This window comes from Marmota monax, unplaced genomic scaffold (genome assembly GCF_021218885.2).
Source record: "Marmota monax isolate L192 unplaced genomic scaffold, Marmota_monax_Labrador192_F-V1.1 WCK01_AAM20220418_F8-fsc00061, whole genome shotgun sequence".
NCBI classification, from domain to species: Eukaryota; Metazoa; Chordata; class Mammalia; order Rodentia; family Sciuridae; genus Marmota; species Marmota monax.
This window is the reverse complement of record NW_026695230.1, coordinates 14,620,387-14,633,364: the sequence shown is the minus strand read 5'-3', so window position 1 is coordinate 14,633,364 and position 12,978 is coordinate 14,620,387. Positions and strand designations below refer to the sequence as shown.

The 12,978-nt window shown below is 45.5% G+C and overlaps 1 protein-coding gene and 1 pseudogene across 1 annotated transcript in view; both read right to left on the bottom strand.

The window, feature by feature from the left end:
- Positions 1–12,978, bottom strand: part of Galnt18 (polypeptide N-acetylgalactosaminyltransferase 18) — a 339,876-nt gene that overhangs the window by 35,715 nt on the left and 291,183 nt on the right. The window contains exon 9 of the mRNA XM_046438133.2: positions 8,272–8,367. Within this exon, the coding sequence (XP_046294089.1) occupies positions 8,272–8,367 (96 nt within the window). The remainder of the gene's footprint in view (positions 1–8,271; positions 8,368–12,978) is intronic.
- LOC131423933 (endosome-associated-trafficking regulator 1-like) lies at positions 593–8,247 on the bottom strand (annotated as a pseudogene).

The following is a 12,978-nucleotide window of genomic DNA, read 5'->3' as shown; positions in this document are numbered from 1 at the left end:
ATGACTGGGATAAGTGGCTGAACGCTGTCTTGTCCCCGCTCTCTGTGGGCTAATGAGAAGGCGCGTTGGGGCAGTAGGTTTCAGGGTAGCAGCTGTAATTATCTGTCCCTGCCTCCCTCTCCAGACTGGGACGCCTCTGGAGCAGGGAGTGGGGCCTTTCCCTCTCACAATTCTTGGCATCAAATAAGGCTCAAGGTATGTTTGTTGAATGAGCAAATGAATGAGTGAGTGAATGAGTGAGTGATTGAATAAAGAGTCTATGGGGCGACCCCATTATTGTGTTTTTCCCATTAAAGGAATTTTCCAGGCTGTTACACTAATTAGGGCTAATATTCTCAGTTATTTTGAGGATTGCTTCAAATCTGCTGCTAATTTAAATAAAATGGTTACATTTACTCATTAACCAATTAGCATGCTTCCCAGTAGCTTCACCTCACTAATTTGATTATTGTACCATGCTTTCTCCTGCCCAGGCCTTCTCTGGGACCTGGGAGTGTGGCAACTGTATCTAAGTAAACTTTTTAAAACAACTCTGAGGAAGAATCTCTCCAAGGGTTTAAGCACAGATGTGAAATGAATAACAAATCTTCTTTCTAACCCAAGCTATCCTTGGGCCCCACTGGGTTCCACTGTAAGGTGCTCGATAAAACCATTCCTATCACTAGAAAAAATTTATTCTCCAAGGGAAATGAACTTTCCAGAAATATGAGGAATTCACAAAGGACCAGCTATTGTATTTTTGATGAATGAATGAATAACACTCACTGGAAGAGAAACTCGAGGTCAAAATACGGCCATCTTTCTTGGTCCTGTCTTTGCAGGGTGACCTCAGGCAATTCTATTCCCATCCAAGATACCCTCACCTTAGTTTCTTAAGTGTCACAGGTAAAATTAACTTAAGAACCAAGTTCTTGTGACAGAGACAAATTCCTGGGAACTTGGAATGCCATAACTTCTTGCCCCTCTGAAGCCAGACAGGGCCATGTGACCAGGTCTGGCCAATGAAATACAAGAGGAAGTGATGGGAGGTGCTTTCCATTGGAGGGAATGAAAGATTTCCAGTCACACTTTTCCTCTTTTGGGGTGCTGTGGGTTCAAAATTCTTATGCTGAGGTCTTGATTTCCAATACTCAGATGGGGCCTTGTTTTGAAATAGGGTTCTTGCAGGGAATTAGTTAAGTTAGGATGGGGTAATACTGGAGTAGGGCAGGCCTCTAATCCAAGATGGCTAGTGTTCTTATAAAATGGGAAATTTGGGACACACACCCACAGAGGATGTCATGGGAGGAGTGGGGAAGAGCTGAAACACACCCAGGCACCATCAGAAGCAGGCAGAGAGGCCTGGAACGGATCCCAGCACCTCCTGCGGGAGCATGGCCTGTGGGCAACTTGATGTGGGACTTCCAAGCTTCCAGATATATGAGAGGATAAATTCCTGTTGCATGAACCTCTCAGCTTATTGTGCTTTGCGATGGCAGCATAGGAATGGGGAAAGGCCACAGGGATCCACAAGGGTCATGGAGTCACCTATGGCCAGAGAGTCACCAACCTTCAACAGATTTTTGTGAAAAGAGTAAGAACAATATCTAAAACCTGGAAATAAGACAAAAGAAAGGGGAGGCAACCTGTCCTTTCATACCATACTGGGGCTTTGTTTAACAGGTTCACCCAAGACATGCAATTTTCTGAGGGAATTCTATCCATGTTGGAGTTGGCTATTTACCTTTCAATCCGCACTCGGACACTCTGAAGTTATGTGCTAACTCCTAGATTTCTGCCGGGGTATAAAAGAGCACACTCCAGGCTATAATTTTATTCCCCTGTAGGATATTAAACACTTTGTACCTAATCTATCTTATTCCTTTTTTTTTTTTTTTTTGAGAAAATGCCTGAAGATGCTCACTTTCTCAAATGCAACGAGTACTTATTTAACCATTTTCCAAGGTCAGTGGGAAGACCTGGGCCAGACCACAGTCCTTCTTCTACCTTCCCCATGTTTTTGGCCATAGTTGGCTAAGAGCCAAGTCATGAAGCTCAATGGTGGCCACACAGGCAAGCTCAGGAGAGGAACAAGTTCACATCTTGGCTGTGGTGGAGATTTGAGGACTGATAAATACAGAAGGGTCTGTCTCTGGCACTAGACTGTAAACTTCATGAGGGCAGGAGTGCTTTTCTGGTTCATCACTGTCTTTCAGGGCCAAGAACAGCATGTGGCACATGGCAGAGTCTCACTGATTAAACAAGAAACACACAGAAGTAAAGGAGTCATAAAGTCATAGAGCACCAGAAGGGGAGCAGCCTCAGCTTAAACCCAAGCTTATGGGTCTGTGTGACATGGAAACCCATCCTAGGGTCTCTGGGACCCACTAACCCTGCCTTTGGAGGTCAATATCACACAAATCAATGGCTGGGGAGAATTTCCTTATTCTCAGCCAAAAGTGTGTGTCCTTATAATTTGGAGGGACCTTTCATGTCCACCTTAACTGTACTTTCCAGGCTAATCAATGCCTGTTATTTCAGCTTAAGGACACAGTCTCGAGTCTCTTTACCCAACTTGCAATAATAATGACCCACATTTAATAAGCAATGACTATGTGCCAGCCTTCATTGTCTAAATGCTTATTGTGTATTCATTTATTTAATGTTAATAACAACCCTACAAGGTAGGTGATACCACACTCTGTATTTTATAGGTAAGGAAATAGAGGCACAAGGATGCTATGACACCTACCCAATGAACCCAGTTGAGATGTGAGCCCAGGTAGTGTGGTTCTTAAACACTATGCATTGCCTTATTACTTGCATTTCAATGTTGTCAGGCTTCCTATCAAGTGTGATGCTCAGGGAAGAACAGGTGAGGTTTCCTAGCAGAGACCAGGAAGATTGTCACCTCGGTTGGTCTATATTCCCCAGATAAAAATGTGAGGCACCTCTGGAGATGCACAGTGTAACACCTGCACAATGACTTGTGGCTGGCAGTCCTATTCATGTATATGTGACCCTTCCTGGGCTGTTCTTGTCCTGTAAAAGACTGTTCTGAGAGCTTCCAGTAGGATGGAGTAACATCCTTGGAGATGCATGCCAGACATTCGATTTGGATCAAATCTGGGGGATTCAGAGGCCCCCTGGGGGCCAGAATCTATCCAGAATCTCCTGAATGTACCCTGACTTTGCCCTCAGACAGCACATCCCTGAGCACCTCTCCAGGAGCCAGTGAAGTTCGTGAGACCTGGAAGATATCTTTGGGAGACCTTCCCAGCCAGGGGCCACGACTGCTCACCCACCACTCATCCCTGATTCTGCATTCAACCTGGGTGGAAGTAGAACCCTGCCTAGGGGTACACGGCCTAACTCCAGGATTAGCTGCTCTTCTGACTCTCCCAGGTACCTGGGCAGGCCAGCCTCATCCAATTGCTGCCACAGCAAAGTCCCACACCTTCCTGCCCTGGGAAATGGTGTGACTTGAGGCTGGTCCCAAGCGTCCATGCCTTGGGCACTGACAGCTCTTCATCTCAGCATGAGCTGGTAGGAAAGGGCAACTGGGCCAGTGGTCCCTGCACAGCCTGCCTTGGGGGATGGGAAAGGGAGACCCAAGTCTTCCAGATGCTGCAGCTGCAAATCAAGAATCTGATTAACAAAGGCAGCTCCCAGGGTTCCTGGTAAGCACAGCCCAGATTCACAACTTCCCAACACAACTGAGTTTCAGAACAAAGGATTTGGAGATAAGCAGGTTGTCAGAGTTGGCAAAGCTGGGCTTAGAGGTGCCTCAATCCAGCGTCACTGTTTACACATAGGAGATCAGGCCCACATGACACCAATCAACGGTAGGTGAGATCACAAGAGTCATCAACCATTTGGTGCAGATACTGACCAAGAGGATGAATGAGGAAGCCCTGTGGGATGACAGGCTGGATCTGCCTGGTGACTGTAGAGAATACAAATGATGTAGGGCTTCATTGAGCTTTCCACTTAAGATCTGTGAACTTTAAAGTCAAATTATATCCCCACCAAAGAGTAAAACAAAATAAAGGCCCAAAGAAGATAAAGGTGACACTGCAAATGTGTGGCAAGATCAAACCTAGGACTCAGGCCTTCTGAGGTCCACTTCACTGCCCTTTCCCTGAATCCACTGCATTGTTGCTGCCATAGCAACTCAGTGATGCTCCAGTCAGTTTATGGACCAGGATATAAACTCATGGCAGACAGCAAATAATGTCAAGGAGAGTCAGTTCAGTGTAGGATGAGGGTATTTGCACTTGGCAAGAATCAGGCTTAATGAGTAGTAGTAATAGTGACACTGCGGCTATAGCAATCCTAATAGCTTGCATTTATCAAGCATTTACTATGTGCCAGGCACTATTGCAAATACTTTACATGTATTAAATCCTCACAAGAACCTTTATGATACATGTAATTTGTATTCTTCCATTTTGTTTTGCTACAGAGAAATACCTGAGTCAGGCCACTTTATAAAGAAAAAAGTGTGTAGTTTGATCATGGTTTTCGAGATCTAAGGGCCTGCATTCGTTGATGGCTTTCTTGCTGGCAGAATTCTAAGGTGGTACAGGTCATGACAGGGTAACTGACATGGAGCACATGGGTATGTCTATTCTGGTCTCACTCTCTCTTCTTATAAAGCCACCAGGATTCAATCAAAGGCTTTATCCTAATAACTTACATAATCCTCATCACCTCCCAGAGGCCCACCTCTAGAACACCATAACTGAATCAAGTTTCTACTCTCTTAATATCTTACAACGAAGACTCAGTATCAACACATGAACCCTTGTTGGACACATCCAAACCAAGCCGAAGCCACAGCATGATTTGAAACTCTATAATCTGTACATAAGGAAATGGGTCCAGATTTAGAAAACATGTTGGGATTTCACAACTAGAAAGCTTTAAAGCTAGACTGGGGCAGTCTGGTCCCAGAATCTGCTGTAACCACAGCACAACCTGTTCCATATTAGACCATCTGTAGCTGATTGAGAACTGGCAGCCTGTGCTCAGGCCAGCACCTGCCGTCTCATAGAGGGGACATCCAACACTTGTCCAGTGGTCCAGACAAGATCACGAGTATTAGAAAGTAGAGAGGGAATTTACAAAAAAACAAACTATTGTGACCTGGCCATCTTGACCCAGCCTGGGAGTATTTTGAGATTAAAAAATAGGCATTTAGCTTTGCTACTAATTAGAGAAAGGCAAGTAAAGACACAATGTGATACTACTATACACCCACCCAGGGCTACAATTAAAAATACAGATAATACCCAAAAATGAACAATTAAAAATACAGATAATACCCAAAATTGAACAATTAAAAATACAGATAATACCCAAAATTGACCAAGGATGTGGAGCAACTAGAACTCTCATAAATGGCTGGTGGGAACAAAAATTGGTTCAACTCTGGCAGCCTCTTTGGCCACACATTTGTTATTTTGGGCTACTATAACAAAGTACCATAGACTAAATAGTTTAAATAACAGAAATTCATTTCCTCACAATTCTGGAGGCTGGGAAGCTCTAGATTAAGATGCCACCAATTTGGTTACTGGCTAGGGCTCTCTTCCTAGCTTGAGAAAGCTGCTTTATTTCTGTGTCTTCCAAGTGGAAGAAAGAGAGCAAGAGAGTACCAGCAAGTGAGCCCTCTGGTGTCTATTCTAATAAGGCCACCAATCCTATTAGATCAGGGCTCCACCCTTACCATCTCACTCACCCTTAATTACTTCTTTACTCCCAATACTGCCAGGGTTAGGATTTCAACCTATGAATCTAGAAGGGATCACAGTTGTAGCATGCTGTCCCTGACCCCCCTAAATCAAGTCCTTAGGAATGCAAAATACATTCACTCCACCTCAACAGCCCCAAAGTTCTTAACCATTCCAGCCTCAACTTTGGAGTCTGAAATCCAAAGTCTTATCTAAACAGCACCTAAATCAGGTATGGGTGAGGCTGGGAGGTAAAATTCATACCAAGGCATCTGTGAGCCAATGAAACCTGACGAGTTATGTGTTTCCAAAATTCAATGGTGGGACAGGTATAGGGTAGAACTCCTTTCCGAAATCTAGAGGTTGGAATAACAGAAGGGGGAGGAGTCAGACAAGTCTAAAATCTGGCAAACGGCAAACTCCATTACCTTTTTTTTTTTTAACTTATCAATGTTCTGGGACAAAAATGGAAGAGCACTTATTACAGAACTGCTGTTTTCATGTTTAGTAATTTAAAAACTCACTGAATTTTACAAAAATTTCTTCCAACAGATTACTGAATCTATAAAACAGCAAGAATTTCACAAGAAGGACTGGACATAAACCACAAAAGCAAATTGTGGACAAGAGCTGCTCCTATTGCAGATGGTCAATAACACTGTCTTAGGTCATGAAATTAGTATCTCATGATAAATACTCTGGGTGAAGACTGCATAGTTTGGGGCCCAATTGCACATTCAGATGAAGCACTGCTGATCAGGGCTCATGGAGCTGGGAGCTGGAAGCATCCAGAGGTCCGTAAGGCTTCTCATCTTCCTCTTTTATTTTGGAAATTATTATTATTTTTTTTAGTTGTCAATGGATCTTGATTTTGCTTATTTATTTATTCTTTTTATTGATTTTTTAATATATGACAATGGAATGCATTCCAATTCATATTACACATACAGAGCACATTTTTTCATGTCTCTGGTTGTATATAAAGTATATTCGAGATTTAAGGATTTCAGTAACAAAATTCAGCGTTTCAGCTCCAGAAACCAGCTGCTTTATGGAAGTGTATGCAACTGTTCCTGACAACACAGAGATTCTGCAAGGCCTTGTCAGTGCTCTGCTTTCCCACCATCAGGCTGGCACCCTGGCCCCACCTCAGGGCTTCATTCTCGTGCTTGCAGTTGGAGACCTGTGCCTGAAGCCAGTTGATTTCCTGTCTCAGCTTCATGAGGATTTTGTGCCTTTCCAGCCCGTTTCTTCATCAGCTCAGGTTCTGCTCCACCTGCTGGATCACTGACTGCAGGTCCTGCCGGTCCCTCTCCTCCTTGATCATCTTTGCTGCTAGCTTCCGCTCAGGTGTCCTTGCCATTTCTGTTTGAGTTTCAGGGAAGCTCTGAACCTCATTCAGCTTTCTTCTTAGCTTAGCATTTTCATCTTTCAGTACTTTGTAACTTATCTGCAGCCTCCGCAGGTGTCTGTCTCCCAGAGACTCCCCATGAGTTATAAACTCTGCGCGAGGACTCCCTGCTGGAGACGCCAGAGAGATGCGTGCATCTGTGTCCCTCAGCCTCCAGGGGCACAGAGACTCAGGCCCTGCTAGCTTCAACCGGGTGGGGAAAAAGGAAAGGTACATGCCACAGGGTGACGTGTTGGCCCTGGCCCTGGAGGAATGAGCCTTCTCCACAGCAGACGACAAATAGGCCCCATTCCACCCACTGTCCTCATCTTCCTCCTCCTCTTCCAGGATGTCGCCAGTCCCTGGGGGGTATGCTATTGGTCGCATCCTCTTTCGACAGACCGAGATTCCGAGATTCTTGGTTTTCAGAAATCTTTAAAAACAACATGTGCCTTGACAGTCTTCAGTTATGTAGGGGCAACTCTTCTAAATATAGAATTGCAATTGTAGGAGTACATACACACACAATAACATGGCTTTTAAGTCATTGTTCTCTTCCAGAGTTAGGTGAACTCTGGGAATGTCATCAATTCAGAATAGGTTACCCTATGGCATTATTGAACAATGATTCTCTATTCTAATTCATTCAGTGAGCCATCTCTCTGGTCTGTGTCTTGATGTCCTCTTTGTGTATCTGAAGCATAGCCATTTAAAGGGGAATGTTTGGGGATAAGCCATTTTCCTGGTAACTACTAGGTCACAAGAGCTGGAAAGGAGTCCCACGAATGTAATTTTAGCCCCAGTTATGACCTACTCTAGGTTGGAGACTGGCACTCTGGAGAGACTCAGACACATCAGGGAGCCTGTGGAGAAGTGCCCAGGCTCCCTCCTGCTAGGGAGGGGCTTGATCGCCAAAACAAGGACTGTGATTCACCTATCACCTGTGTTTGTGTTCTCATCTCCACTCTAGAGAATCCTGGTCCCCAAGCATCCGCCCTCCCACCCTCCTTCAGGCAACACAGGTATCCTCCTATGCTCGTGAGAATACTACCTGATGGAAACCAGAAGCAGCTGGCCCAAGGGCAGCCACCACAGAATTTAGCCATTCTTCTCCACACCAGACACCCACTTTACACCCTCTGGCACAGAGCTCTCTAGAGGACTCACCTGAGGTGTCATCCCATGGCAAATGTACATGATGGGAACATTCTCTGTATCTGGCCCCTGATCAAGACACAGATCAGTCTTCAGGGAATTCTGTAGCTGCACATCAGAGGAGAGATGGCCACACCAAAGAGAAGAGAGAAAACACATGCATTAACTCAGGAGAAACAGGTGTTCCTCAGAGCCAATCTTCTTAACCAACCCAAGGTCCCATGAACACCATGGAATCAGCACATGGCAGCTTTTGCCTTGCAGAAAGGTGCGGGGGGAGACTGGCCTCCACCCAGGGAGACATAGTCACATCTCATTCAACAGCAAGCTGGCTTTGGGGAGCTGAGATCTTCTGCGTAAAGAAGAAAGACATATAGGTGTGTAAGCACACAAGATGGTGCTAGGGTCTTCACCCCCGCCACTTCATGGGGTCTTCTGGGGTCCTCAAGAGTGGTCTTTGCTCTAGAGAGTTGGGGGAAATGGGCAACATGTTAGCTGTTTGCTGGCCTCAAAGATCATCTAGGAACAGGTCTTTCTCTGCTTCCTGCAAATCCAGCAAGGATGTGGCCATGCCCCAGTGGTGGCCTAGCTTCTGAGGGCCCTCCACAGTGGGAGATTGAGAAAAGAGGGCCAGAGTTGAAGCAGGAGAAGAAAGATGTACCTATCCTCACATCCAGGGACATGGAGCCACAGTCTTGGTGATTACAGAACATGTCTGGGCAAGAGAGCCCATATTCTACTCCCTTGTGCTAAGCCCACTCACAGCTGACCAACCACCACTGCGTAGAACAGTGCTCCTCTAGCCCCAGCTTAGAATGAATAAATGATTCTGTTTCTCTCCTCCTCTCTCCTCCCCTATGTCTCTGAAATTTGGCCACTTCATCTTTCTCTTATATTGATGGAAATCTCAATGAGATCTGGAGACTGTGGTTAATGGGGGGCAGTCACTAGAATTATGGGGCTATTGAGATTAAATGTGGGGAATCTATTAGGCCATGTGCAAGCAGAGAAAGCTGGTTATGACCAAGGATGAGATAAAGCATGAGAGAGATAAAATTAGAGGCAAGAGAGCCATTCTGCCCCTGCTCTGGCTTCAGTAGGTCTCTTGCTTGTATGCCCATGACCAGCCATACTTCATTTCCTGTGCCCATAGGGAGTTTGTGGTACCTTCCTGTCACCCCAACTTGAGCTCGCCTGACTGGGTTTCTCTTAGCAACACAAAGCCTTGTTTAGAAGAGGGGGCTGGAGATCAGAGTCCAGAAAGACAGAGGAAATGAACAAGAAGCACGTCATCTTTCTGGGGAAGGCCGGGAACAGAGAGCATCTGGGCTTCTGTTGTCCTGATATATTGTGACAGGAGTGAGATGAACTCAATCAAGGGGCACAAATTTAGTCTTCTCTCCTAGCTCCACTGGTGAGGACAGCTTCATCTCACACAGCTTGGAAGTTCTGGAGAAACTGGTATGGATGTGTGTTCACTCCCTAGACAGGGGCCCCAGAGTCAGCTAGGCAGCTGTCCTTTATCATGTACCCAATCCTGGGCTTGCCTTGCATATAAACAGCATATAAACACATTTTGGACTTGTCCTGCACCCACTGAGAGGCGGGTGTCACATCTCAAGCCAAGCACTGGAATCCCTCAGCAAGACCTGCTAACTGCCATAAATAAAGACCCAGGTAGCCCTGATGTTAGGCTTGGTTTTTCCCTGGTTTCTAAAGCCACTCTCTGGGTGAGGGGCGGGTGTCTTCTGATACAGCCCTCCCTGGCTCTGTGACCTCTCTCCCCCATAAGCAGGTGGTCTGTTGAAGCAGTGTGGAGAACCAGGCTGGGATGGATTCCTGGCTCCAGCTGGGTAGTCTCTGGCAAAGCAACATAACTTCTTCCTGTTTCTTCCCTCTAAAATAGGGATAATAATAGTGCCTTCCTCATAGGGTTGTGTGAGGGTTAAGTAAGACAACATCAACAAGTGCTCAGCAATGGGGCTGGCAAACAGCAAATGTGCCGTGGCTGTTAGCTGCTATTTTACTGCCAGAACCTTCCTGAAAGCCATTCGGGGAAACTAGCTTTTATGACTGCATCTCAGTTCCACATACCGTGTGAAGTACCTTCCATGTGTATCACAGCTACTTCTCAAAATAATCCAGCCAGGTCCACAATATTATCTCTTTTTAGGATGAAGTAACCGTGGTGTAGTAGCAAGCTCCACCTCCCCTCCCTGCCTGTGATGCTTTTCCCACTGTGTGGGCATGTCTCATGTCACCCATTCTCTTCTCACTGGCATATTGCATTCTTGTTATTTCTTCATCTGCCCCTGCTCCCAATTAGTCACCAGACTGAGTCTCTGTCTTTCTCACTATATAGCACATGGACCAAGGCACAAGGCATTCACTACTCGTTCAACGAGTGTATGAAGAAAATGAACACATGAATGGCATTCTGAAATGAGTGGCATCAGAGTTGGACAAGCGGCAGAGCTGGGGGTCTGTCTGACTCCAAAGCCCAGGCTCTTTCTGACATAAAAAATAGCTTCAGTCCTGAGGCTATAAAACATGCCCCATGAAATGGGTTACTATAACCATTAAGGTTTTGCACATTGTCAAGGTTACACAGCAAGTAAGTGGCAAAGCAAACGTTCAGAAGCCAGGCATGTCTGTTTCCAGGTGCTGCTCCATCTTTGCTCTCAGCACCAGAGCTGGAATTCATCCAAAGCTACTCCATCTCCTGGACATGAATCCCAGTAATCCAGGGGAAGCCCGTTCCCACACAAGGAGGGCCACAGGTCCTTCTGCCTGCACGAGTCATAAATGAGACCTATCAGAGGATTAGTGGGCTAGAGTGTAGACTTTCACACTGACCCAACTGGGAGACCCAGAAGTTCTGACCTGCAAAATGTAGTTTGGGTAAGAGTTGACAAAGAAAAAGAAAAAAAAAAAATCTTTGCAACAGAAAGACATCTGGTCTCTCTATTGTAGAGTGAAAAAGGATAAACAGGAAGAACAATTCAGATCCAGTAAATTCTCTTGCTTTTGTGGCTGCATCTTGCTCCACCCATCTTCACCTTTTAGCCCATGTTAAGGGTTTACTATGTTCTCTGGACAAGCAAGCGTGTCTCTGCTGATGTAGGAGCCTAGATTCTGCCACTGCCATGAACGAGGTGGAGGGAGGAGAGACTGGCTGTGTTCTGCAAGGAGCCGGCAGATGAACGTGCAGGGTTCAGAGACCTCCACCAGCCCTGGGGATGGGACACAGCTCAGCCCTTTGGAACGATGAGTTGATGTGTCTCAGTATGACAGAATGAAAACAGTCCAAGCTATGGACTCAGACAGATCTAGATCATAACCCTGTATATGCCACTTACTATTTGGCCAACCAAATGTTTCTGGGTCTGGCATAAAAGGGCTACTTGGTAAACCTGCTGCATATGTATACTTACTTTACTTGTCTTACTTCAAGTCAGACACTTTTACTTGAAGGATGAGAATCCCTTTGGCCAAAATCCAGAAGTATCTTGGACTATGTGCACACACCTCCACTCTTACTGCTTCCTCTGCATCTATGGGTAAGTTTGGCTAATTCTGTTCAGTTACTGTCAATAGCCTACTGAGAACATAAGTCTGGAAGTTGACCCTGACTCAGAGGTTTGGAGCCAGCCAATGGTTTCTCTGGAGCTATGGTAGCATCACTATCCTCTCAGGACTGGGTCTAATAGTGGCCAAGGCAGTGGTGTTGCTGGTGAGGTAGAGGGGACCAATGGACACCTTGCAATACAATATGTTTCCATGGTGATGGCAGGATTTGGAGCTTCAGATAACAGTGGGCAGCAGCAGCTGAGATGTTTTCTGACCTCTGAATTCTATCAGCTTGAGAAGATTAGAGGCGAGAGGCTTCAGGCAGTTCTCTTGGAACATGCCAATCACATCTGAGGACTCTTATGGGAGGATATGTGTCCTTCCTCTAGGCTGGCCTCCCGGACAACAGAGACTCTGGGTGCACATGTTCTGAGATCCCAGCTTTGGGTACTTTAGAATCCCAGGATGTTAACATTGGGAGGACCATTGAGAACATTGAGTCTAATCCCACAGCAAGGACTCTTTCTGCTCTCAAAACAATGCTCTGTGCATTGAGTTCCCTGCTCAGGCAGGCTTTGAACTCAGTTCAGACCACAGGACATCAAAAAAGGGGCTTCAATTAGACTCAGTTTCACTGTTGATTATCATTATATACTATGGGCGGGTCACTTTTTGCCTCTCTGTTTCCCCATCTATAACATGGAGATAATATAATAACTTCACAGAATGGTCTTAGGGGCTTAAATCAACAAAAAACAGGTGAGATAGACCCAAATTGATCAGATGCTGTTTAAAATACCTTAAGAGTCGTAGGGTCTTGAGAATATTGGGAGAATGAGAGACTTTATCATGTTCAAAGTATTTTAACCTAGAAAACACATTTATATATCTCAGATTTGCTTCTATTCTATGAGGACAGTATTAATTTATTCCATTTACCAGATAAAGAAACTGAGGCCCACAGCATGAAGATAATGGATTGGGAAGAGGCTAAGATCTGAGCCAGGTCTGTCTGACTCAAGCCTTAGGTTCTGTCTCCACCCCCCAGCCTGCTGCCTCCCACTGGGGAGAACTGCTCCATCCCCATCAAGAGGTGGGGATACAACATCCCTCAAAGTACAACAAACTATTTCTCAGAATTCCTTCCAG